Below are 25,333 nucleotides of genomic sequence, written 5' to 3'. Positions count from 1 at the left end.
TGTTTCTTCCAGACCCTTTTGCCCCCAAGAGAGCCTAGTCTATTGACTTTCGTCTCATCACTGAAATTCACCCATTTCTCATCTTCTACTGTCCTATTTTCGATCTTTGCAAAATTGACCTGACGCTTCTTATGATGATATTGAAGCTTCTTCACCTTTTTTGGGCCACCATTCCAGACTTGTGTAACATATGTTGCACGGTTCTTGCATGGATGACTATGTTCACTATTATGAAGCATATGAGCGGCCTCCATTGTCTTCTTTACTGCGTCAGAATTGAGAGTGGATGGTGAGATATGGAGCCTGAAAGTCAAAAAGGTCAAAACATAGTTATCCTTTTGCTTGTCAGTGTGTGCATGTAGTGGAGCTGTGTGTATTTATATACATGTAGTTTGTCTGTAGCAGAACTGTTTGTCTATATCATAAAATGTTAGACTTGGAAGAGACCTCCAGGTTCAGTGTCCAACCTTCTGCTCAATGCAGCTTTCACTAAACCATCTCAGAAAGATGTCTGTCCAGTTTCTGACTATTTGCATTGAAGGAGAACTCACCACCTCTCACAACAGCTTGTTCCACTCATTGATCACCCTCACTGTCAAAACGTATTCTAATATCTAAACTGTATCTTCTCCCTTTCAGTTTCATTCCATTGCTTCTCGTGTTTCCATGTGCAAATAAGAACAATAATGATCTCCCTTGACTGTGACTGGCGAGAACTGGACACAGCATTCCAGATGAGGTCTCACCAAAGAGCACTAGACAGGGAATGATTTCACGTGATTTCGTCTCTATGCTTCTCTTAATACATCCCAGAACTGGATCATTTATAAAAACATTGAATAACACTGGGGCCAAGACAGATCCCTGTGGTAGTCCACTTGAGATATTCTTCCATCTGGATGTGCAACCATTAATTACCACTCTGAGTAAAATAATGGTATCAGTTATGAATCCATCTAACCATAGACTTGTCAAGCCCATACTTAGCTATTTTTCAATAATGATAGTATGAGATACTTTCTCAAATGCTTTGCTGAAGTTGAGATATTTCCCTTATCTACCCAGTCAGTGATTCCATCATAGAAGGAAATTAGATTAGTTTGCTACAAACCCATGCTGCCTCCGGTTAACTACTATATTCTTACCCAAGTACTTACATACAGACGGTTTAATAATTTGTTTAAAGATCTTTCCTGGTATAGAAGTCATGCTCACTAACCTTTTAATTCCTGGCTCCTTCATCTTTCTTTGTTTGAAGATTGGAGAAGGTCAAAGGTTGCCCCTATCTTCTGGGACTTCTCCTGTACTCCAGGAATTTTCAAAGATTCTGGCCAGTGGTTCTGCAATTTCTTCTCCTATCTCTTCCAGTACCCTAAGATGTAATTTATCTGGACCAGGAGATTTAAATTAGCTAACTGTTCCCTCACTATCTCTCTGTTTATAGATAGCCTGGATTCTTCTATTCCATCAATAGTACAATGAAGCTCAGTTGATGTTACATTTGTTTTCTTAGAGAACACATACAAAATAGGAATTTAAAAGTCTGACCTTCAACATTATTTTTTACCACTTCACCCCTTTCATCCTGTAAAAATCATATAGCAGCTTTGACTTTTCTTTTCCATTTGACATACTCCCTAAAATCCTTTTTTATTGCTTTTGGTCTCCCTTGCAAGCCTTACTTCATTACTGGCTTTAGCTGTTCTAAAGCTTGCCCTGCAGACAGCATTCAGTTCAATATACATTTTATTTTATCTTTTTTAACAATTGTGTAAGTTCTGTGTTCAACCATTCTGGTGTCTTTAATTGCTTCCAATTCATCCATCTTTTAGGGATTGTTATTAGTGATGCGCAAGTGTGCGCACCACTGCTCGTTACTTGATCAAGCATTGGGGTTCTAGGGCAAGACCCAAGTACTGAGTATAATGGAAGTCAGTGGGAGACTCAAGCATGTTTAATCGCTGAGTAACGAGCAGTGGCGCTCATCACTAATTGTTACTTATTGTGCAGCAAGAATTTCATTTAGCATAAACTCCAATCCTTCTTGGACATTTCTGTCTTTTAGAAAATCCAGCCATTGGACCTTTCCTACGATCTTTCTGAGTTCATTATAATTTGCCTTTTATTAGTCCATCCTTAAAGTCTAAGTCATCACAGATCTTCCTCCTCTTGTAATCTAACATTCGAGGATAGCATTATCGCTGCTTCCTAAGTTTCCAGCCACCTTTACATCTTCAATCATTTCATCTGTATGTGCATGTACTGTGCATTTAGTAGAACAGGGTGTGTCTGTGCTTGTAGTTTTCATGTAGCTAAACTGTGTATGTCTATATGTTCATGTAGTTTGCATATAGCAGATCGGTGTGCATATAATACACACTTGAAAGAGAAACTAACAATAGATTTATTGCCTCCCTATTTGTCACAACAGGGCAAAGAGACACCTGGCGTGCAACACAAAAGAAGGGAAGAAACCAGGGTAAAGGGGTAAATGGGGGCCCTGACGATAAGGAGATGGGGTAGGGATAACCACTAAACACACACCTGAAACTAAATCCTGCACTCCATATCATACCTGGTCCTTTACCCCATGTGTGATCACGTGCTTAAGCCCTGGCTGACCATTGACTAGCTCTGGCTAGTCAGCTGGGCAGCAAGACACTAATCTTGCTACTACTGTTAAGGTGAACTCTTAACCAGAGATCACTAGTTGCCTACTGCCTGGCCGAATTGATATGGGCCAAGTGCATGCATAAAAGAATTCACACCAGACACAGTCGGATATGAAGTCTCTTCTTGGTCACAGTAGAAAATGGCACCAAACAGACAGAGGAGACTCATGCATCCTCTTGATATAGGCTAGGGGCGTACACAAGTTCAGATATGCCCATTTAGTGGGACAGTTCATGGGCTAGCGAATGGGGAGATCCGTGTTGCTGTTGATGGGCAGGTCTGACTCCAGTGGATGAAACCATGACGATGGGAGGGACGTCATCTGGTGCATCCATGCTGATGGTTTGGTCTGTGATGTCTTCTAGCTTGACCAGGGGTCTTCTTTCATCTGGACATTCCTTGCATTCCAAGCAAGGTGTGGATAACAGGAAATGGTGGCCATCTTTATATCTGTGTCATGTATATGATCTGAAACCTGAATTATGTAAGGCAAATCGATATATTTCCCACAATCCCTTGTCAAAAGGTTAATTAAGTATTTGATGTAAAGGTCCTCCTCAACACTACAATAAGACAATGTACTGGGAGAGACAAACAACTGGGAATAAAACAGCAAATGGAATGCCACAGCTTCCACAAGACCAACTTCTTCTGGGAGGTCAGCATAGAAGAACTATAACTGGCACATGGGAGAGTAAAGAGTGAGTTTAAATAATGAAATAAAGGGGCAGAAAGGTGCAGCAGCTGAGATTAGTGCTATATGGAATCTCAGCAGGATCAAAAAGGAACTCTTAATCCCTTCAACACCAAATGAAAAAAAAATCTGCTCTACTCATGTTAAAGGGGACCTGTGACCTTCTAATCCCAACTACCATAAAAGTCTCAGCTGCATAAACACACTTGTGACAGAACCTCTCCCAACCCCCACCTTCAAGGGGCCTCTGCACCCTCAGAACCAGGTTTATTTGGATGAGATGCATGAAAGGAATGTACCAATCTTCTGGCATTTACTTCTGATGCTGGTACCTACATTCTTTCTACAGGACCATAACCCTTCCAATGCACCAGGTACTGAAGAAAGCTGCTAACAAAACAAGAACCAACATTTCTTGCAACCTGAAACTCCAAATTACCATCAACAATGACTGGAGGAGGTGGAAAATGTGACGGTTTAGATGATGGAACATATTTTTTAAGCAACTTTCAATGAAATACACTGTGAATTTTAAGTGCTTGAGGTAATAAAAGGTGAAAAGTGGCAGCGTTAATGATGGCGATAAATTTATAAGCAATGAAACTAGGAACCAGTTTTAGCAGGAAGGAACTTTTAACTTAATAATTCGGATAGATAACCACAGTCATTCACACACAGGTCCGCACCTGGCAAACTTTTTCTTTTAATCAGTCATGAGTTTATATCTGTCCCCTATAACTTTCCAATTACTCTGTACCCTTTGCCATACAGAACAGTGATAAAGAAAAATGTTCCTCCCAGGAATTCCCGAGGACCCATTCCTACTGAAAGCACAAAATTGAGGGTTAAATCGGAATGCATAACAAACTTAACAAGTAGATTTGTAACGATGATTGTTTAATGTAGTTTTTTCTAAAGGCAAGTAATATGACAAATCTTCCTGGTTCTTCTGATTTTCCTGAAGAAGGAGAGGGTTCTCTCCGAAACGCTTAGAGAAATAAATCCCCATTGACCTACTCCTGGATGTTTCTCTGACTATGGCAGCATGGCACTCTTCTTCTCCTGGTGTTTGCTGTTATACACATGGGGCTACTGCAGCTGTTCTTATAGTTTCGTTCAGTTGGTTGCGACTCACACAACCTACCAAAGTGAGCCTTTTCAACATTTCCCCTTAATTATCCTTCTCGGATAAGACCCCAGCTTGCGCTTTTTGTTCTTCCAGCCTACTGCATTGGTTTTCAGAAACGAAACACCTAAGGTAAGTCTCTAAACTTTGATTTAAGTGTTCAGTCTGAATGATTTAGGATTAAAGGCAGAGGAAAAATATAAATGTTCCTCGAGATGAGACGAAAAAGTCCTCAAATTCATATACAAACTGGGTCCCACAATCTGAAAACACATCAGAGGGAACCCTGTGAAGCTTCACGATCTCACTGATAAATATGTGAGCCAAAGTTTTGGCACTAGGAAGATCAGATATGGCAATGAAGTGTGCCATCTTGCTAAACCTAACCACCACCACCAAACTCACCATTTTTCCAGCAAATGAAGGATGGTCAGTAATAAAATCCAGAGATGCATCCATGATCAATTAGGAACAACCAAAGGTAGGAGAGACCCGGACGGACGACTATGCAGAGTCTTAAGGGTGCTTTACACGCTGCGACATCACTACCGATATATCGTCGGGGTCATGTTGTCAGTGACGCACATCCGCCGCCGTTAGCGACATCGCAGTGTGTGACACCAAGGAGCGACGATCAACGAGCGCAAAATCGTTCAAAAACGGTGATCGTTGACACGTCGCTCCTTTCCTTAATATCGCTGCTGCCACAGGTACGATGTTATTCGTCGTTCCTGCGGCATCACACATTGCTATGTGTGACACCGCAGGAACAACGAACATCTCCTTACCTGCGTCCACCGGCAATGAGGAATGAAGGAGGTGGGCGGGATGTTACGTCCCGCTCATCTCCGCCCCTCCGCTTCTATTGGCCGGCCGCTTAGTGATGCCGCAGTGACGTCGCTATGACGCTGAACGCACCTCCCCCTTGAGGGAGGGATTGTTCGGCGGTCACAGCGACGTTGCTGACAAGGTATGTTCGTGTGACGCTGCTGTAGCAATAATGTTCGCTACGGCAGCGAGCACCAAATGTCGCACGAATGACGGGGGCAGGTTCTATCGCTAGCGATGTCGCAGCGTGTAAAGCACCCTTTAGAGTCTTAGAGCAGGCACAAATATTGCAGTTGGACACAAAGTCAACAACATTCTGATCCAACCTTGGCCACCAAAAATGAGGAGATAGGAAATCCAAAGTTGCTTTACTACTTGGGCGACAAGCAAGAACAGTCATGATGTTCACCTAGAATTTTAAGAGGCAAATTCAAAAGGCACAAATAATTTTCCTGTAAGACAGGCAGTAGGGGCGGCTCCCTGAGCTTTTAACACCTCCCACTCAAAATCAGAGCACATAATGCAAATAACCACTCACTCTTGTATAATAGGAACAGAGTCATCTGAACTACCTAGGAAACTCCTAACCCCTGGACGGTAAGTGACAAAGAAATTAAATCTAGTAAAAAATAAAGACCTTATCTAGGAATGAGATGTTTAGCAATTTCCAGATACAATAGATTTTTGTAGTCGTAATCACTATGACCGGGTAAACTGCCCCCTCCAAAATATTCTGACGCTCCTCAAAAGCCAACTTAGTAACCAAAAGTTTCCTATTGCAATATTCCAGTTTATTTTGGCTGGCAATAATTTTTTTGAGAAAGACGCACTTGGACACCACTTACTAGGAGGCGACTTCTGTGACAAAACAGCAATGACCCCAAACCTCTGACCCATCAACCTCAAGAATAAATTCGCTCAAAAACATCAGGCTGAATGAGTACCGGCATCATGGCAACATGATTATTCAGGGAGATAAATGCCCAGTGAGCACGGTCTGACCAAATAGAAAAATCAGTACCTTTTTTGGTCCAGTCCGTGAGAGGTTTGACAATCGAGGAAAAATTCTGGATAAACTTTTGATTGTAATTGGCAAACCTCAAAAAGCATTGTAATGCTCTCAGATTTTCCAGAAGATCCCATTCATGTACAGCGTATGGACCTTATCAGGGTCCTTCCAGTAACCCAATGTCATGCCAGGGAAAGGGAATGTCTGATGTACAGTGCAAAAGGAGTACACCAGGGAAGATGTAAAGGAAGGCCCTGACGACAGGTAGTGATCACTTTCCTCTCTCCCTAACTTACCTGTAGCTGATCCCGGAGCTCCCCAGCTACCCTAAACAGGTCCTTCCCTCCGTGCGTGATCACGCGGCTAGGCCTTGGCTGGCCTTGAACTATCCCTGATTAGTGAGCATGCCAGCAATACACTAGTCTTGCTACTAACAAAGACAACAAGTAAAGGAAAGGGAGACCGGTTCGAAAAAAAGCTCTAATTTTTCTCCAGAGACTCCACCACTCATTACAGCGGTGGACACCGCAATTGCTACACAGCACCTGGTGTCCTTCAAGTATTATCAAACTTAAACAGTGCGCACTGATGAAGGTCCATACCGGACCGAAACGTCTGTACTGTATTCTATAATTGGACTGCCAAGTGTCAATATTAACATCCTATTAAATGTCTGTACAACAGTCTGAAGCACCATATGCCAGTAAGACTTGATTGGTTCACCAAAGGTTAACAGCATATAGTACATTCCCAGGAAGAATACAAGATGGTGCAAGTAACAGAGTCTCAACCTTCCGCTGGTTCGCCATGGATTAGAAGAACCAAAAAGAGAGTAAAAGTGAAAAGAACAAAAGAAAAAAAACAAGGGAAAGAAATAAGAGAGAAAAGAGACAAGGGGGAGGAAAAGGTGAAATAAACCGCTATATTAGTGCTAGAGTATAATGCATAATGAAAAAATATAAGACAGCATACTCACTCTACAAGGCCTAGAACATGCATTGTTAAATGAATGGAAGGACATTGAAGTCATTATTCAAACCAATGGGGCTCCGTGAGGTTTAACTTATGAATCCACATAATCTCCTTTCTTGAAACACATAACCCGATCACCTCCTTGAGTTAATGGTGGTATTGTCACATCAGATGTGAGAGGACATCTGGCAAGCGGAGCAACACAATGGGAAAGCCAAGGAAGCAATACAACGGAAGGCCCTGGCACTAGAGAGAGGGGAGGAGAGGTCACTTTTTGATGCGGATCCCTGTACTTCCTAACAACTGTACACGGGTCCTTCCCACCATGTGCTGTCACGTGCCTAGGCCCTTGCTGGCCCTGATTTCACCCTGACTAGTGAAGGACATTGACACGCTAATCTAGAAATGACAATAAGACAACACAAGGAAGTTAAAACAAACAGGTGGGGAAAGACACAACAAATAACAATCCTTGGCTTCTCCAGCAGGAACGTCTCAGCTACAATAGAAGGGACACCTCAGCTTCTACAGAGACTGGCTCCTTGAAAGTGGACATCATAGATTGAGCTAGAGCCAGCACAGGGAAGAGTGATGAGTGGCTACTTATAGCAGAAGGGAGTGGCTGCAGATGAAATTACAACTACTTGTTAGATTGCAGCAAGATAGAAAGAAACTTTCAGCACTAGATTGAATTAAGTAAACTCCAAAAAATAATAAACAACGAATGGGCACTAAAGAGAGTCTGTGATCAATTATATGCTGTGACCTTCTGATCCCAAATTCCCCCAAGATCACATCAGGCTGGGACACACTTGTGACAAGTATCATGGTCAATAATGTGGAATTTCAACCGACTCATGTTCTGCTTTTTATCACGTAAATGTTATAGGATGGGTAAAAGGGTAGAGGGTAGACCACTCTATACACCACCAAGGAAGTTTTAATTAATAGTAAAAAAAATTTTTTTTCCTATTTTCTGATGTCTCAACCTAGGGTGTGTCTTATGATAGATCATATTTTTGGATCAATTACTAAGTTGCTTGGCATCACACTTATTCACATAAGCTGATATTATAAGAAACAGAAAAATCATAACTAAAGTTTACTTTTAATCAAATAGATCACAATCACCAGATCCAGAAACGAGCAATGCGGGGATTTCATTCAGTGACGTACCTACCGTTGGATGAAGTCCCCGCTGCTGCCTTGGTGCCCAAACCTGATGAGTGCTCACTGGTTATTACTTAGATTTGAGCGCAACAGCTTTAATAACGTCACTATGTGAATTGTTGGAAAACGAAGGATAAGGACCCCTATGCTATCCCTCAGGTTAGGGGGCCATATGATATCCCGAAGCTCAGGGATATTCCTAATGGTGAACCTAATGGTCCAATTCCTGGCCCTGCTCCTGACAAGACCTAGTGTTTTTTCCCTCCACCCTCACACCAGGGAAGGATGGGGCAAGAGTGTGATGTTATATACAGATGAAGATGGACAAGGGAAACCCAAAACCATGACATAAAGCACATACACAAAATAGGACAATAAGACTTTCAGGAAGAAAACAAGAACAGGAAGGAAACTACAAAAGATAACTGGGGTAAACTCCAAAACCGCACAAAGCAACAAGAGCTACAAACACCAGAGAATCTTGGACACCACATCAACTAAAAGAAGCTATAGCTGGCATAGGTGAAAGGACCCAGCCAGTAAATAGATGTGATAGTGTCACAGGTGACGGTCATGTGTTTTCTGGCCATAGAAGGTCAGAGTGTTTGGTTGTGCAGAATAATCCTTGACTTTTTATTGTTCCATCTGTCAGTATTCATTGGTATAGGTAGCTTTCCTGCTGGATTCATCTTTCTCCCTTTTGGACGCAGCAGGAGATCACCTTACACCCAGCTGCTGGTCATCAGCATTCTCTTGGTGCTTAAATACCTCTTCCTTCTTTGGACTGGTGCTGGTGATATTATTCAGTTAATTAAAGCCTTAGTTGCAAACAAGTGGCTTGTGCCCCTCTTTTGTATTGTTGCTGAAAACTTTGAACGTCTACCTGAGTCATCTGTAGATAAGTAGTTCATGCATTTTCACCATGTGAATACTCCTTGTGTCTTCTATATTGTTCAATGGGGTTGACGAAGAGCTCATCCCATCCGTTCCCTATTTAGGGCCCAGCACTAGGGATACCTAGGGTCAGGTATCCAGCTCAGTTCATACGTGTGGAACCTATCTAGGGTGGAGGGACCCGGGTCCCAGCAGTAGGTTTGGTCAGAGGTCACCACCATCTTCCTCTTCCCTAGACACACGGTTTCCCTTTCCTTTCACCATTCACTTGGTACTTCCCCATACTTAGTGTGACAGATTTAGGCTCCCTCACAAAAGGTGACCAGAGAGCAAACAAGTTTAGCAACTATTAACCCTTGCTAACATGCCTATGAATCAGCACACAGCAGGTCGATGCTCGAGTCTACCTGCGTTGCTTCCAGACACCAGAGAATCTCTCAGTCAGAGTGTGAGAATCTGCAATCTGAACAGGTCTTGACATCGCCATGACAGTGAAAATCTCTGTGTGACATACCATTACGAGTCTACTTAGATCAGAGTTATTAATGGTGAGCGCTCACCAGCTACATCATTGATGTCATACAGTTGTGGATGACATCAACACTGCAGTGCTGGTGGTCAGACCTGGTGAGAATTCCCCGGTAATTACTGCAAACTGTGTTCCGCTCAGACCATAGCAATAATTGGTGAAGGAAGGAAATTGTAATCCAATGAACAGCGTAGGTAACAGAGCTCCATCTACAACTGTACTGTCATGGTTCCACCTCCCCATCCACATGGTTAGGGGGTGGAGCCTTCTCTTGGGCCTCACTTCCAGAGCTTGGATGCTTTAAATTCTGTCATCTCTGGTGAACCAGCGCTGGCTATAAGTTTAGCGCTGCTTTGCCTGTGATTGCTGGTCCCTGTAAGTGTTTCCTGATCCGTCCTTCCTCTGTGCTCTGTCTGTGTTCCGTCCCACCTCCTTCTTTCCTACAATAGCCCCAGTCGTTCCACCTTCTCCTACCTCCCCACTCGGTTGCTTCTTCTGGTACTGACCTCGGCCTGACCTCGACCCCGCTTTTGCTCGTTCCTCCAGTCTTCTTTCTTACCGTACTGTGTATGACCTGGCCTGCCTGACCATCCCCCGCATGCCCCGTGGCCTCTGTATTCTGGCTGACTCTGCAGGGCAGTGCTCCAGCACACACTGTGTGTCCACCTCCATGCTGATTCAGCTCTGTGTAGTGTCTTTTCCTGCAGGGCTCCAGCTCCCCCTGGTGGTGACATGTAATCTCGATAGCCCAATTCACACCTGATGCGGCCACGCTATAGACGATAGGGTCGGTGTCCGACCGCAGTCTCCTGTGGCGTCTACATAATGTGACATTAATGCACCAGCAAATAAAATGGCAGACCTCAAGATTCATCTAGCAAGTTTAAAATAAAAAATTACACTATTTAAATTTTATAGATTTATTACATTTTTTAAATAAAACAATAAATAGTGATACAATTCCTGTTTCCCCTGCACCCAAAAATAAACCTAGTAAATTATATATTAGTGATTTTTAGAAACACTGAGGTCATCACATCATAGACAAAAAGAGAGGGATGCCAAATCTTTACATCTCGAATTGTCTTGTTCTAGTGTGTGAACTTTTTGGAAAAAAATGACGGACCTTTCTGGATTGGTCTGACCTCCATTAACAGTTATTCCTGGGATATGCCTGATAGGTCTTCTGATCTGAGTGGGAGAATGAAAGGGAGAAACCATGCTGCCGCTGAAGAGCCAGTGATCCAAGTATGATGAATTGGTGATTTTTTTTATTTGTCGACGTGTTTCTGAGAATCAATCTACTTCATCAGACCAAACAAAAAAAAAACAAAAACTCACATGAGGTCTTCTTGATGATGAGTGGTGACTAGGTTGTACCTATATACTGCTGTGGGAAACTTTCTCTAACATGGATGGATGTATAGGAGACTTCCTAGCCTAGCTAGGTGTTGTAATATGATTAATACAATTATCGCAATAAAAGGATAATTTCAAATATATAAATGTGTCTTTAAAAAAAAAAATTAGCTCATTACATCCAAATCAGATCTTATGCTTTGCACTGAGGAGGGGAATCACCCTGAAACACGGGTCTAAAAATTGTTATTCTGGTTTTTCTTGTATCCCAAGTCATGTGGCGAGGCTTGTTAAAGGATTGATTTTGACTTTTAGGAATACTGCTTCCACTAGGTGACACTAGAGTTCAACTACTTTTCCTCTCTGAAGATACAATTCACATATTTAATTTCCCAGAGGAGCATTGCATGGCTTATAAACCTCCTTACCCCTTTTTCAAGCCAATTTACAAAACTTATTTTTTTAGGGACATATTCAGTTTTAAAGTAACTTTGGGGATCTATATATATGAAAACTTATTCAAAATTGCTGTCAGGTAATTTGTTAACCCTTCAGATACTTTTCAGGAATTAATGCAAAGTGGCATGACTGGAGATAAAAATGTTATTTTTATCACCTAAATGTAGGTAACTTCTGAACAGATTAACCGTCAGTTTTTAAGGTCGTTATTTGGTCATTAAATTTTCCAGGCCACCCATCAGGACCACACAATCATGATCTCAGGATGCCAATGGGGTTAAAGAGGAGCCCCCACACTTTGTTAACCATCTAGATGCCGTACTCACAATTGAAAGCAGCATTTGAAGAGATAAACAGCCATAGTTGATGCTAACACCGAATGTGACTCATGCAGCACAGTGAGTATAGCACCGCCATAGAGTACAGCTGACCACTGCTGTATTTTCACTCACCGAGGATGCTATTCATTCATATCTCAGGTCAGATTTAAGTCGTATTGGTAGTCACTACTAAGCAGGGCTGTGGAGTCGGAGTCGGAGCTAATTTTGGTGGAGTCGGAATAAAATGCACCGACTCCGATTCCTAAAATATATAATAAATTGGGGACAGTAGTGTAATGCAGAATGTGCTGAATATTTTTTCATAGGAATTTGGGAAAGTTATGAAATATGCTATGAATGGCTGTTCTATTCCTGATCTAAGGCTGCATTCACACACAGCGTTTTTTACTGCGTTTTTTGAGGATACGTTTGTCAGCTGCAAAAGCAGATCAGCTTTTTAAAAAACCGCATCACCTGAAAGGTTTTTGAGCTCATAAATAATGCTTTCAATAGCAAAAGCAGTTTAGAAAACACCACAAACTGACATGCTCATTCTTTGTGAGGATCCTCACAAAACGCTGTGTCTGAATGTCCTATCTTGAAACCCATTGCCTTTGCTGGGATGTCCAGAGTCACCGCATTTCACTGAATTATTTTGCCATCAATGTTCGATATGTTTCTAACAAGAAAGAAATTGTTAGCAAGACACTGGCAGTAAAAGATACTAAAGCTCATCACACCAGCCAGTTTCTCCAGGCCTTAGTGGAAAAAGTTCTGCAAAATTACAAACTCAAAAAAGAACAGGTTCTTGCTATTGTAAAGGACAATGCTTCAAACATAAGTACAATTAAACTGATGAATGAGAGTAATGAACAACAGCTAGAAGAAAATTTAGGATTCAGTATGTTTGAGATGGAAAGCCACAGTGCTGTTCATGTAACTGAGGAACAAACAGATATTACAACAGAAGAACAGCAAAATGATACTTTAGGATTAGATGATCTTGTTGAAGCTGCTTCAAAACACTTTCATATTCATCACATGCGCTGTGTTGTGCACACGCTGCAGCTGGCAATAAGAGATAGTCTGCAAGAGGGACCCCGGTTTCACACATCCGGCTGTTCGCCGGTGTGGCGGATGCGGCACACTCCAGTACAGTGTATACAGTACAGTGGCAGCGCGACAAACGCCGGTCACATGCTGTCATGTGACCGGAGCATATGACCTGGAAGTTGCGGCGCTGCCACTGTACTGTATCGTACTGTACTGGCGTGCACCGCATCCGCCAAACTGGCGAAAAGCCGGATGGTGAAACTAGGCGGACATGCTGAAAATCTAATTGGAAAAGTGAGGAAGCTGGTTATTGCCGCCATAACCCCCGAAAATTGATTCCATCTTGAAGAGACGTGCCTAGAAAGGGGCAATTGTTGATCAAGCCACTCGGTGAGGCAGCACTTATTTAATGACTGAGCGATTGCTTGAACTAAAATCGTTTCTTATAGATATGGTGAACCCTCAAGTAACATTAAATGAAGGTCAATGGACACAGGTGGCTGAATTGAAGGAATTGCTTAATCACCCATTTACCGTGACTAAAAAATTACAAGCTGAGGATTTAACTCCTGGTATTTTCATAAGGGAGTGGAAGAACTTGCTATTTTGCCTGTCCCAAAGAGGAGGTTTAATCGCAGATGGCATTTCTGCTTCAATCAAATGGAGAGAGACACAGCTATTGGAAAATAAAATTCTTCTGGCAGCTGTCTATGTGGGCCCAAGTGATCGTATACTGCTTGATGATCAACAGCTTACTAAAGGAAAAGAAGCTTTGAGTGAGGTAGCAGTTAGGATGAGCGGCTACAGGACTGCCAGGCGCAAGAGGACTTGGGTCCTGACAGTGCTACTGCAGCCATATCTTCATCCTCATCAGATGAGGAGTTTAACTTTGACAAGTATTTGGATGACATGGAGCAGCAAAGTGTTGCCGCAAGGAAAAAGATTTCACTCCGTCTCCTATAGCAGCAGATTGACCAGATTTCAGTAAAATTTTTCACTTGCTCTCAAAGAAATAAAAAAATTCAACCGTTCATCAAAACTGACTGTGCATGAGGCAATCCTTTATACCCGGAAATTGTTAGAGATGTTGCCCATGTGGTTACGGCTTTGCCTTCAATCCAAGTTACTGTAGAGAGGTTGTTCTCTAGCCTTAAAATTATTAGGTCAGATTTGAGGTTATCTGTGAAGGAGGATCTGATGGAGGCAATTCTATTTCTCACAACAAATTCAAAGACTGCACAGATGTTATTTAGTATGTTTTTGTTGAAAACTGTTTTTTGCCACTTACATAGTGTATTACACATTATATATATACATACATACATATAACACTATATAATAAACTATGTAAGTGGCAAAAAACAGTCTTCAACAAAAACATAACATTTAGTATATTGCTTATATTTAAGTGAAAAATGTATTGTAGTACAATGTGAACATCAGACATTTAATAATTTTTTGATACAATAATCAAGATTTTTCGATAGAACATAAAGTATATTATTTATTGGAATACAACTTTAGAACACAAAACTAATAAATTGTAAATATGTAATATATATATACATACACACATACATACGAGATATATATGTAAGCTACTGTATATTACATAGTGTATTACATATTTACAATTTATTACAGTTTTTTGTGTTCTAAAGTTGTATTCCAATAAATATATTTTATGTTCCATCCAAATATCTTGATTATTGTATCATAAAAATTATTAAATGTCTGATGTTCACATACACATGTTCATGTACTACAATAAATTTTTCCCTTAACTATAAGCAATATATCTAGGAGTCGGAGTCTGTGCAAGGGAAATTGAGGAGTCGGAGTCGGAGTTGAAGGTTTGGCTTACCTACTCCACAGCCCTGCTACTAAGTAGTTAATCTTTGGTTGGAAATTCTAGAGGTTTACAAAGCTTCTCTCTTCTACCTGATCAGTTGTGGTAGGTTACTGCGATACTTGATCAGAACAGTTGAAAAACATCCAGTGCTGGTCTCTTGTAATCACTAATGCTATGTGCCCACAGTGCTTTTTTCAGCACAGAAAAAAAGCATGTCTTGCCAGGAAAAAAGTTGCTTTTTTGTGCTTCTTTTCACGCTTCTTTTCATGGTTTCGTGCTTTTTTTCATGCTTTTTTTGTTACTATTGACTGCTTGTTTCAGCTCATTAAAGTTGGATGTGAAATAAAAGGTGTTCTCATGTCATTTCTTTGTTCAACCCCATTTCTTCAATCTCCATTTTGGAATACAAATGACAGGAAAATGATGATCTATTAGATCGTTTACCGACGCCGCTATTAAGAGATCACCGTTGCTATAGTAACCTGCTCGTTAGGTTACCAACGTCAGCGGGGGTTCCCCGCACTTATGAGGAATAGGCTGTGCACCATGCATTCAGTATTCCTGCAGTGTTTTACCATGAAACCGCTCTGCAGGGAAGTCCAGGTATGTCACAAGATGAATACTGTTCATGCAGCAGGATCTCTGGGGTGGGGGGGGGGGGTTCCTGGAGATCCCCCACTGGGATAAACTCTTCCCCTTGTGCGGTCAGCGGGGGTCCCTACAGAGAGGTGTCACGGTAAACACTGGGAGATAAGGAAACAGCAGCTAACACTGGCTATGTGGCTTTCTTCTATGAAGGAATCTACATAGCCATAGTTTTCTTTTCCTCTCCCTCTGTGACATCACATCCTTTATTTTATTTTTTTATTTATTTTTTTAAAAAACACCTAAACGCATAAAATAAATCAACTTGGGCATTACACGTGTGTTTTTTCCTGCTTTTTTCCCCAAACTCCATTGAAGTCAATTGGGGAAAAAAAGCAGAAAAAAAACACGCTAAAACAATTGATATGTTGCTTCTTTTTTCAGCAAGACAAAAAGCAAGGTCAAAAGAAGCAACGTGGGCACAGCAAGTCACGATTCTCATAGACTTTGCTGGGATGCTTTTTCCTTGCTTTTATTGATTGAAAAAAGCAAGGAAAAATGCTAGAAAAAAACTGTAAAAACGCCCTGTGGGCACAAGGCCTAAGACACTAATTATTTGATGGCCATCCCATTTAAGAAGATGTCATTTCACTGTAAAACATTTTCCAAATGGTCAACATGAAAATGGCTCCTCTTCTCTGTGAGCTGATGCATAAGAGTTAATTTATGGGAATAACATTTCCCATATTTTGGACAGGAAACTGCTTCTCCCTTGTGTGAGTTATCTTATGTGAAACAAGATATATTTTTTTGGTAAAACTTTTCTCACATTCTGGACAAGAATATGGCTTCTCTCCTGTGTGAGTTCTATTATGTTTAACAAGATTTCCTTTGCTGGAAAAACATTTCCCACATTCTGAACAAGAAAATGTATTCTCCATTATGTGAATTCTCTGATGATTAGTAAGATATGATTTGTCTATAAAACATTTACCACATTCTAAGCAAGAAAACTGCTTTTCCCCTGTGTGAGTTCTTTTATGCTTAACAAGAGTTGATTTCTCACTAAAACATTTCCCACAGTCTAAGCAAGAAAATGGCTTCTCTCCTGTGTGAGTTCTTTTATGATTAGCAAGATTTGATTTAGCTCTAAAACATTTCCCACATTCTGGACATGGAAATGGTTTCTCTCCTGTGTGACTTCTCTGATGTCTATCAAGATTTGATTTCTCTGTAAAACATTTCCCACATTCTGGACATGGAAATGGTTTCTCTCCTGTGTGACTTCTCTGATGTCTATCAAGATTTGATTTGTCTGGAAAACATTTCCCACATTCTGAACATGACATTAGGTTCTCCCCCGTGTGAATTCTCTGATGCTTAACAAGAACTGAATTTTCTACAAAACATTTCCCACATTCTGCACATGAAAATAGGTTCACCCCAGTGTGAATTCTCTGATGTCTAAGAAGATGTGATTTCCTTATAAAACATTTCCCGCATTCTAAGCATAAAAATGGCTTCTCCCTTGTATCAGTACTTCGCTGTTCAACATCACATCCATTTTTTTTAATTTGATTAACAGTCTGTAATGAGTCAGAAGAAATACCATCTGATAGATCATTGGTGCCAAAGGATGGAGATATGTATGGGATAATGACATGTTCTTCAAATGTATCTTGTGTAATACCATGATCACCTGTTTTATAATCTGAAAATATTAGAAGTCCATCTGAGCTCCTGGTACAGTTATCTGCCAAGATAAAAAAATATAAGAATAGATTTTTTCTTGTAAAATTTAAAATTCAATTTTAAAGTGACCAAGTCAGCAGTGGCACACGGAGTCCTTGATTCTGGGTTTCAAAGTTAACAATGTCAACAGGAAACCCTCATACACTCCCTTACAGCCACGTGAAACATACACAGTAGCAAGAGAAAAAAGCAGTACACTGCATTCTATTAACATGTATAGTATACTGCTTCTCTCTCTTGCTCCTTTAGATGTATATTTATTTATTATATATATATATATATATATATACACACACACATACACATACACACACAGAGGTGATATAAGTGTTGAACATGTCAACAATTTTCTAAGTAAACATATTTCTAAAGGTGCTATTGACATAAATTTCTGAATTTCCCACCAACTTTTGGTAACAACCCATCCAAGCCACACGGACAAAAAAAATCAAGGCATAGATGTCCATACATTAAGTTTTGTGTTATAATAAGAAATGACTCAGGGAAAAAGTAATGAACACATGAAGAGAGAGGTGCAAAAAGTCATGTCACCAGCTGAAATATATCAGTAATTAGAAAGAAATCTTGCTACTTAGTGAAACATAATATCAGCTGGTTTAATGGATGACCTATAAAAAAGTGTCCTATTACCAAAGTGCCACACAAGAAACATCTTATTATTGGTAAAACCAGTGAACTGTCTCAAAACTATTGCAACTTATTGTTGTAAAATATACTAATAGCAGTGGTTACAAATTAATTTCTAAATTACTGAAGGTTTCAGTGAACACTGTTGGGGCCATAATCTGGACTTGGAAAGAACATAATTTATCCATAAACTAGCCACAACCAGGTGCTCCACGCAAGATTTGAAACAGAGGAGTGAAACGAATTATCATCAGAGTTTTCCAAAAGCCATTGACCACCTATGATGAGCTACAGAAAGACCTGGAATCAGGTACAATTGTTTCAAAGAAAACAATTAGTAATACACTCACCCTCTATGGCCTGTATGCATGCTCAGCATGCAAGACTATCACTGAACACAAAGCATGTGCAAATCCACTTAAACATTTAGACAAAACTGTGAAATACTGGGAGAATATAATCTGGTCAGATGAGGCCAAAATTGAAATATTTGGATGTCACAATGCACACTATTTTTGTAGGCCAGAAGGCAAATCATCCCAAAAACACCAACAGTGAATTTTGGAGGTTGGAACATCATGGTGGGGGGGCTGTTTTTCAGCATACGGTACTAACAAACTTCATGTGATTAAAGGGAACCTGTCACATGTGAAAACGGTATTAACCTGCAGATTGATAGGATTAGAACCATGCCCGGTGTGAGGGAAATCCTGGGATATTAAGAGGAATGATGATGTCCAGTCATCATTTCTCTCATCACCCCCCTGAGGGCAACCCCCCTCCCTTGTCCCTTCACACACTGAGGTACTTCTCAGATGCCAGCATCTGGAAAGGTGTGAAGTCCCACTTACACCTCCAACAGCCATCTCCTCTGATATGGAGATTGCTTGTTCTCTCAGGCCTCTAAAACACAGAGAGAGGAAGACCCCCTGGGAGCTGTGTCCACTCATCAAAGAGAGTGGGCAGGGACCTAGCAAAACCAAAAGTAGCTAGTCCCCGCAGGAGAGCATACTGCTGGCTCCGTAATATCATACCCAGTTATGATATTACCGTGCGTCTCAGCCATACACCTCCTACATCGTTAGAATCGGGACTTCAAGCCGAATCTGTGCATATCCTCGGAGTCTGTGGCACCCTGGGGCGGCGAGATATAGAGAACTGCTAGTAGGAGTCCGGTAAATGAGTCGTGCTTGGACTCAAAATTCAGAGGGGACCCGGGCGGATCTGATGGCACCAGAACCATCCCGATCGGACCTCCCAGTCCGGAGTTGCAGGTAATAGCCCCTTCTGGGATATTACTCTGACTCAATGCAGGGGGAGTGGCAGTGCTTCCCTGTGACGTCACTAAGGTAGGAGGGGACCTGGATTTGCCCAGGTTGATAACCCTACTTCGGCCATTTCCCAGTGTTCTTTTGCTCGGGGGTCTGGTCAGGGAAGACCTGTGAGGGAGATCCTGGAAACCTGGTCCACGGCGCCCCCCTGTGGCCAGACGCACAAGGTAACTGCTGGAACTGTGTATGCCTGTTTGTAACCCATGCTTTGATTGTAACTGTACTCTGACCTATGTATATTCTGTAGATCTCCTATTGTATATATTGTAGTTTCTAGTGTGGCTTCGGCCGATTAAATTATATAATTAATCTTGGGCTGTTCTGTTATCTCGATCTTGAATCCCACGTCTGTGTGTTCGGCTAATAGTTACCGTGAAGCGGTTGATGGCAGCGAGTTGTGCCAAGGATTATTGTGGGGAGGCCAGTGAGATTCGGGGAGATTTTATATATTCCGCCCGCGGAGGTCGGGGGAATATATACCCTACTCTCACCGGGGACCCTTCAATAATCGGCATAAGTAGTATAGCGGCCTGTTTGCTTATTGTCGGGCAATTCCATAATTGGCCTGACTATAAGAGGGGCGCTAGAGAGCGCGTCACGTGCTCTGTCTGTCGGTCGGTAAAAAGGAGGGGTGACCCCCACTTGTTACCCCCCGATTGTGACATACTGGTAACCAGCGTGGGGGATTTCTGAGTGACCCTCCCTGGTGGTTCGTGACACCCGGCATTCTGGATTCAGTAATGGGGGCAGCGAGGGTTCAGTCACTCCACTCCTCTAATGCTCAGCGGCTGCCAGTCAGTGCACGGGCGTGGTTACAGCTCTAGATTCACAGTGGGGTTCGATGTGATTTTACACTTGGTAGGTTCCCTATAAAGGAAAAATGATTGTCTCTTGGTACATTTGTCTTTCTTGATAAAACTCTGCTGCCATCTACCAAAATGATGAAGATGAAACGAGGGTGGACATTTCAGCAAGACAATGATCCCAAATGCACAGCAAGAAAACTTTCAAATGGCACCAGAGAAAGAAAATAAAGTTCCTAGAATGGCCGAGCCAATCACTGCAGCTGAATCCTGTAGAAAATGTATTGAAGGAACGCTCAGAGTTCCTAGAAAGAGCTGGGACCTACAGGATGTGAGGAGTGTTTGTGTAGAAGAATGGGCCAAAATCGCACCTGAGCAATGAAGGTCACCAGTTTCTCTATATTGGTGGGGTCTTGAAGCATCATCACCGAAGACTTGTTCCTCTGGAAGTTCCTCTCTGGGTTCTGATGTCGAAGCTGATATTTATGGAAAATCTGGATGTTAAGAGTCAAAAGGAAAAAAAAAAGCCAAAAAAAACCAAAAACCCAACCTGTATATTGGGAAAACTATAGTCCAGTGAAAATATCTCAGAAATCTATGGAATTCATGAAATAGTTTGTTCATCTTGATTGTTTTTCCTCAAAAACCAACCAAAAAACTTAAAACTAAAATAAATAATTTTAAAGGAATAAATCATACTTACCTTTCGATCCCAGATACTCTATTTTCAAAGCAGCCCCAACACACGTCGATCTTACCGCCTCAATCTTTCGGCCACAAGAGCATTTGATCTCTGTAGTAAATCACTGACCCCAGAAGTGACCAGTGAGTTTCCATTTTGGCCAGTGATTGGTTGCAGCGTTCATATGTGCGTGCAACCGGAACGGGATACATGGAGATACAGCATGGTGTATTTAATTTGAGGGTAAAAAGTGTCATGTCACTATTGCCCTTTTAAATTGTCATTAAAATAAGCTTATAAAAAAAAAATATATATGAAAAAGCTTGTGTTCTTCTTACATGATTTATAAATCAGAATTTAGTGCTCACTACTCACCTTCGCTGTCTTCTGAAGCAATCTCCACTTTAAACCAATCATCACCGCTCACATATGTCTCTGTAGTATTAATATGGGGCAGATCTTCCCCCTGAAATAAATATTGTAAAAGTCACAGACAGATGGAGAAGTCCCATCTATGATCAGCTCTAATCCTGCCATCTCCACCGCTCTCATTACACAAGTATAACACATATAATACTGGAGGATAAAACAAGACTGAGCACAAGACCTTCACAGCCGTCTACACATCATAGGGAGATTTCATGGCACCTTCTCTCCATCTACCTGATGATCCTGAGGAACATCGGGATCTTCTTGTTTACAGTCCTGTGGGAGAAGAGGACGGGGACATCTCTCTGGTGTTGTCCTCTTACTGGATAGAACTGGAGGAGACACATACAGGGACTGAATTCATTCCTTACATACAGATAATTATAGGCCGTGTGTATTTAGTCCTGTCTATTACCTGGTGATGTGAGGGGCTGGGGAACCTCCATCAGGACGTCCTTGTACAGATCTTTGTGTCCTTCTAAATACTCCCACTCCTCCATGGAGAAATAGACGGTGACGTCCTGACACCTTATAGGAACCTGACACATACAATGATACCGTCACCCCCGATCCCTTCATAGCGTTACTGTATAATGTCCCAGCATTCCCAGCAGTGTCACCTCTCCAGTCAGCAGCTCAATCATCTTGTAGGTGAGTTCTAGGATCTTCTGGTCATTGATGTCCTCATGTATCGGGGGGTGAGGTGGAGGCCCCGTGATTGGGCTCTGGGGTCTTCCCCATCCCTCAGACACAGGGGCCTGACAGCGCTCACTAGAGGTCTTCTTCACTACTGTGTAATCCTGGTTATGGAGAGACACAGTAAGAAATCTCACTCCAGACATTTCCAGAGTCCTCACCTCTCCAGTTCTGTCCATCTGTTATTCCCATAGATAAGAATGATGTAATGTGACGTCATCCGAATCTCTCACCTCTCCAGTAAGCCGGAAGAGGATCTCTAGGGTGAGGTGTAATATCCTCTCCGCCATCTTGTCCCTGTCCACATCCATTGTTGATGGATAATTAGGAGAATTCTCTTATGTAGAAGATCTCTACTGAGAGGATTCGATATTGTAGGGACCTGAATAGGAAGAACAATCACAAATAATCCCATGTAAAAAGTGCCAAGGATGTTGCATGCTTCATATGAGAATAGTCTTGTCACCTACATACCAGCATCACCAATATTGTAGTAGTGCTCTGTGCAGTCATCCATTAGAAGATTAGTGCTCATTAGAATAGGGCCAGTTGACAAAACTTGCTGATCTCATACAGTGCCTTGTGAAACTATTCACCCCCTCATTAGTTTTTACCTATTTTGTTGCATGACAACATGGATTTAAATATTTTTGTTATTCAATTTGTATCAGCTTTAAATAGTCTAAAGTTGGGGAAGTGAAGTGAGAAACATAAAAGGCAAAAATTACATTTTTGGGATAAAATAAATAACTGCATATGTATTTACCCCTTTTGCTATGAAGCCCCTCAAAATTTCTAATGCAAGCAATTACATTCATAAGTCACATGTTTAGTGAAAGGAAGTCCACCTGTGTGCAATCTAAGTGTCCCGGGGTCTGTCAGTATATACACACCTTTTCTGATAGAACATGGAGGCTGCAACACCATTAAGCAAGAGGCACCACTAACCAAACAACATCATGAAGACCAAGGAGATCCCCCAAACAACACCATGAAGACCAAGGAGATCTTCAACCAACACCATGAAGACCAAGGAGATCTTCAACCAACACCATGAAGACCAAGGAGATCTTCAACCAACACCATGAAGACCAAGGAGATCTTCAACCAACACCATGAAGACCAAGGAGATCTTCAACCAACACCATGAAGACCAAGGAGATCTTCAACCAACACCATGAAGACCAAGGAGATCTTCAACCAACACCATGAAGACCAAGGAAATCTTCAACCAACACCATGAAGACCAAGGAGAGCTTCAACCAACACCATGAAGACCAAGGAGAGCTTCAACCAACACCATGAAGACCAAGGAGAGCTTCAACCAACACCATGAAGACCAAGGAGGTGTCCAAACAACACCATGAAGACAAAGTGGTGAGAAGTACAAGTCAGGATTGGGTTCTAGAAAGATCTCAATTTTTGATGATCCCCTGGAGCACCATCAAATCCATTATCAACAAATGGAAAGAACATGGTACCACAAAGAACCTGCCAAGAAAGGTCGCCCACCAAAAATCTCAGCCCAGGCAAGGAGGGCATTAATTAGAGAGGCAGCACAAAGACCAAAAGATGAACCTGAAGGAGCTGTAGAGTTCCCAAGCAGAGACTGCAGTATCTGTCTATACGACAACAGTAAGCCATACACTCTAAAGAGCTGGCCTTTATGGAAGAGTGGCCAGAAAAAAAGCATTTACTTACAGCCATAAACTGAAAGGCAAAGTAGCTAGTCACTACTTACGGATAGTATAGAGAGAAGGGTAGTGAGACAAGCCGGGGCAGGAAACTAGAAGGCACAACAAGACACAGAGAGTAAGCAGAACCGCAGTAAAGTCACAGTCCGAGGGTCAAAATTCCAGGGGAAAATGTATTAGATTCAGGGAGCAGACAGAGATGTGGTCAAGTAATAGTCCGAGGTCGGAAGCCAGTAGGTAATGACAAAAACGGAGCGGGCAGAGAGGAGTCAATCAACAGTTCAGGGTCAGAAAACTTAGATCAGAACACAAGCCAAGAGCACAATTGCCGAACCAGAGAGTACGACTGGCGAGGTTTTGGGAGAGCATGCTCAGTAATGAAACAGAGCAATTACCAGGATGGTGGAACACATGAGTAATGGCACCTCCCAGAACCGGCATGGAAACCTGTGCTGTCAAACAACCTGCAAGCTAGTGCTCAAAGAAACACAGCAGAGCATCTCCAAATGCAAAATGCTCTGTACAAAGGAAACATGTAAATGCCGGCTCTGTAGTTCAGAAAGGCGAAGCAAAACATCACCTATAAGCAAGGTGCCCTGCACAGAGGGATCGTGAAAGGCTTATTTTGATTTTGCTATAGACAAGTGGGAGATGCATATCTGAGCAGAGCAGGAATAACCCTTTAAGAATTTGGTCATAATAATCTGAAAATAAATATACAATTTATTCATTATATCTATACAGTATATATAATCAATATGTTAATTTATAATGGCTTTAGCACGACTGTACAGGATGGAGATTGAACATATAATAAAATATGTATGGAATTTAACGAGTAGAATTATCTATATAAGGTCAACCAAAATGTATTAGTGTCAAGACATCTTTTTGAGAATACAACTGTCTCCTTGCTAGCAAGTAAATTAAATCAACTTATTCTGCGAATTCAGATGTCTTTGTCTTCTCACTTGGTAAAGGCTGAATTCTGCTTTCAGATTTCACCATCGTAGACCTACGTCATATTACTATCGCCACTGCTCTGTCCACATTTCACCTTATTAGAATTTAATTAATTGACCACCGGATCCCAATATAACAGCCCTTACATAGTTACTTAGGTTGAAAAAAGACCTAGGTCCATCTAGTTCAACCTTCCTCCACCAGTTCTACATTTTGTCCCTAAGTCATTTATAACCAACAATGTTGTGTGTACTGAGGAAATCATCCAGCCCTGATATAAAAGCTGTTATAGTATCTGCCATTACTACCTCTTGTGGTAGGACATGCCACAGTCTGACTGCTCTAACTGTAAAGAATCCTTTCCTATTTAGCAGCCGGAATCTCCTTTCTTCCACTCGCAGTGAGTGTCCCCTGGTCCTTAGTATTGTCTTTGAAAGGAATAAGTCATTTGCCGTCCTTTATATTAAATCTTTAAAAAATAAATCTTTATTTTTATATTGCGCTAACATATTCCGCAGCGCTTTACATACATTAGGAACACTGTCCCCATTGGGGCTCACAATCTAAATTCCCTATCTGTATGTTTTTTGGAGTGTAGGAGGAAACCAGAGTACTCGGAGGAAACCCATGCAAAGACGGGGAGAACATACAAACTCCTTGCAGATGGTGTCCTTGGTGGGATTCGAACCCAGGACCCCAGCGCTGAAAGGCTGCAGTGCTAACCACTGAGCCACCGTGCCGCCTGTATTTATACATATTAATGAGATCCCCTCTGAGATGTCTTTTTTCTAAGCTAAACAGATCTAACTTTC

At 41.6% G+C, this 25,333-nt stretch overlaps 2 protein-coding genes across 2 annotated transcripts in view; both read right to left on the bottom strand.

Moving 5' to 3' along the window:
* LOC142313051 (uncharacterized) overlaps positions 1 to 4,952 on the bottom strand; it is a 72,577-nt gene extending 67,625 nt beyond the window's left edge. The window contains exon 1 of the mRNA XM_075352036.1: positions 4,802 to 4,952. Coding sequence (XP_075208151.1) covers positions 4,802 to 4,952 — 151 coding nt within the window. The remainder of the gene's footprint in view (positions 1 to 4,801) is intronic.
* A 9,787-nt stretch (positions 4,953 to 14,739) lies between these two features.
* Positions 14,740 to 24,566, bottom strand: LOC142313050 (uncharacterized). Its single transcript, XM_075352035.1, has 4 exons — positions 24,530 to 24,566; positions 21,403 to 21,500; positions 21,115 to 21,205; positions 14,740 to 17,276 (listed from the first exon to the last, which is right to left on the bottom strand). The coding sequence occupies exons 1-4, from the start codon at positions 24,564 to 24,566 to the stop codon at positions 16,243 to 16,245; spliced, it is 1,260 nt and encodes a 419-aa protein (XP_075208150.1). The 3' UTR covers positions 14,740 to 16,242.
* Positions 24,567 to 25,333: the final 767 nt, after the last annotated feature.

This window comes from Anomaloglossus baeobatrachus, chromosome 5 (genome assembly GCF_048569485.1).
Source record: "Anomaloglossus baeobatrachus isolate aAnoBae1 chromosome 5, aAnoBae1.hap1, whole genome shotgun sequence".
NCBI lineage: Eukaryota > Metazoa > Chordata > Amphibia > Anura > Aromobatidae > Anomaloglossus > Anomaloglossus baeobatrachus.
This window is presented reverse-complemented; position numbering and strand designations above follow the sequence as displayed.

Bases quoted from the DNA above. Each gene is read 5' to 3' on its own strand.
- LOC142313050 (XM_075352035.1), bottom strand. From the start codon at position 24,566: ATGGTGAAATCTGAAAGCAGAATTCAGCCTTTACCAA. The intron at 21,501-24,529 runs GTGAGAAGACAA...TGTCTCCTCCAG, and splicing joins CAGAATTCAGCCTTTACCAA to TTCTATCCAGTAAGAGGACA. The intron at 21,206-21,402 runs GTAGATGGAGAG...TATTTATTTCAG, and splicing joins ATGTTCCTCAGGATCATCAG to GGGGAAGATCTGCCCCATAT.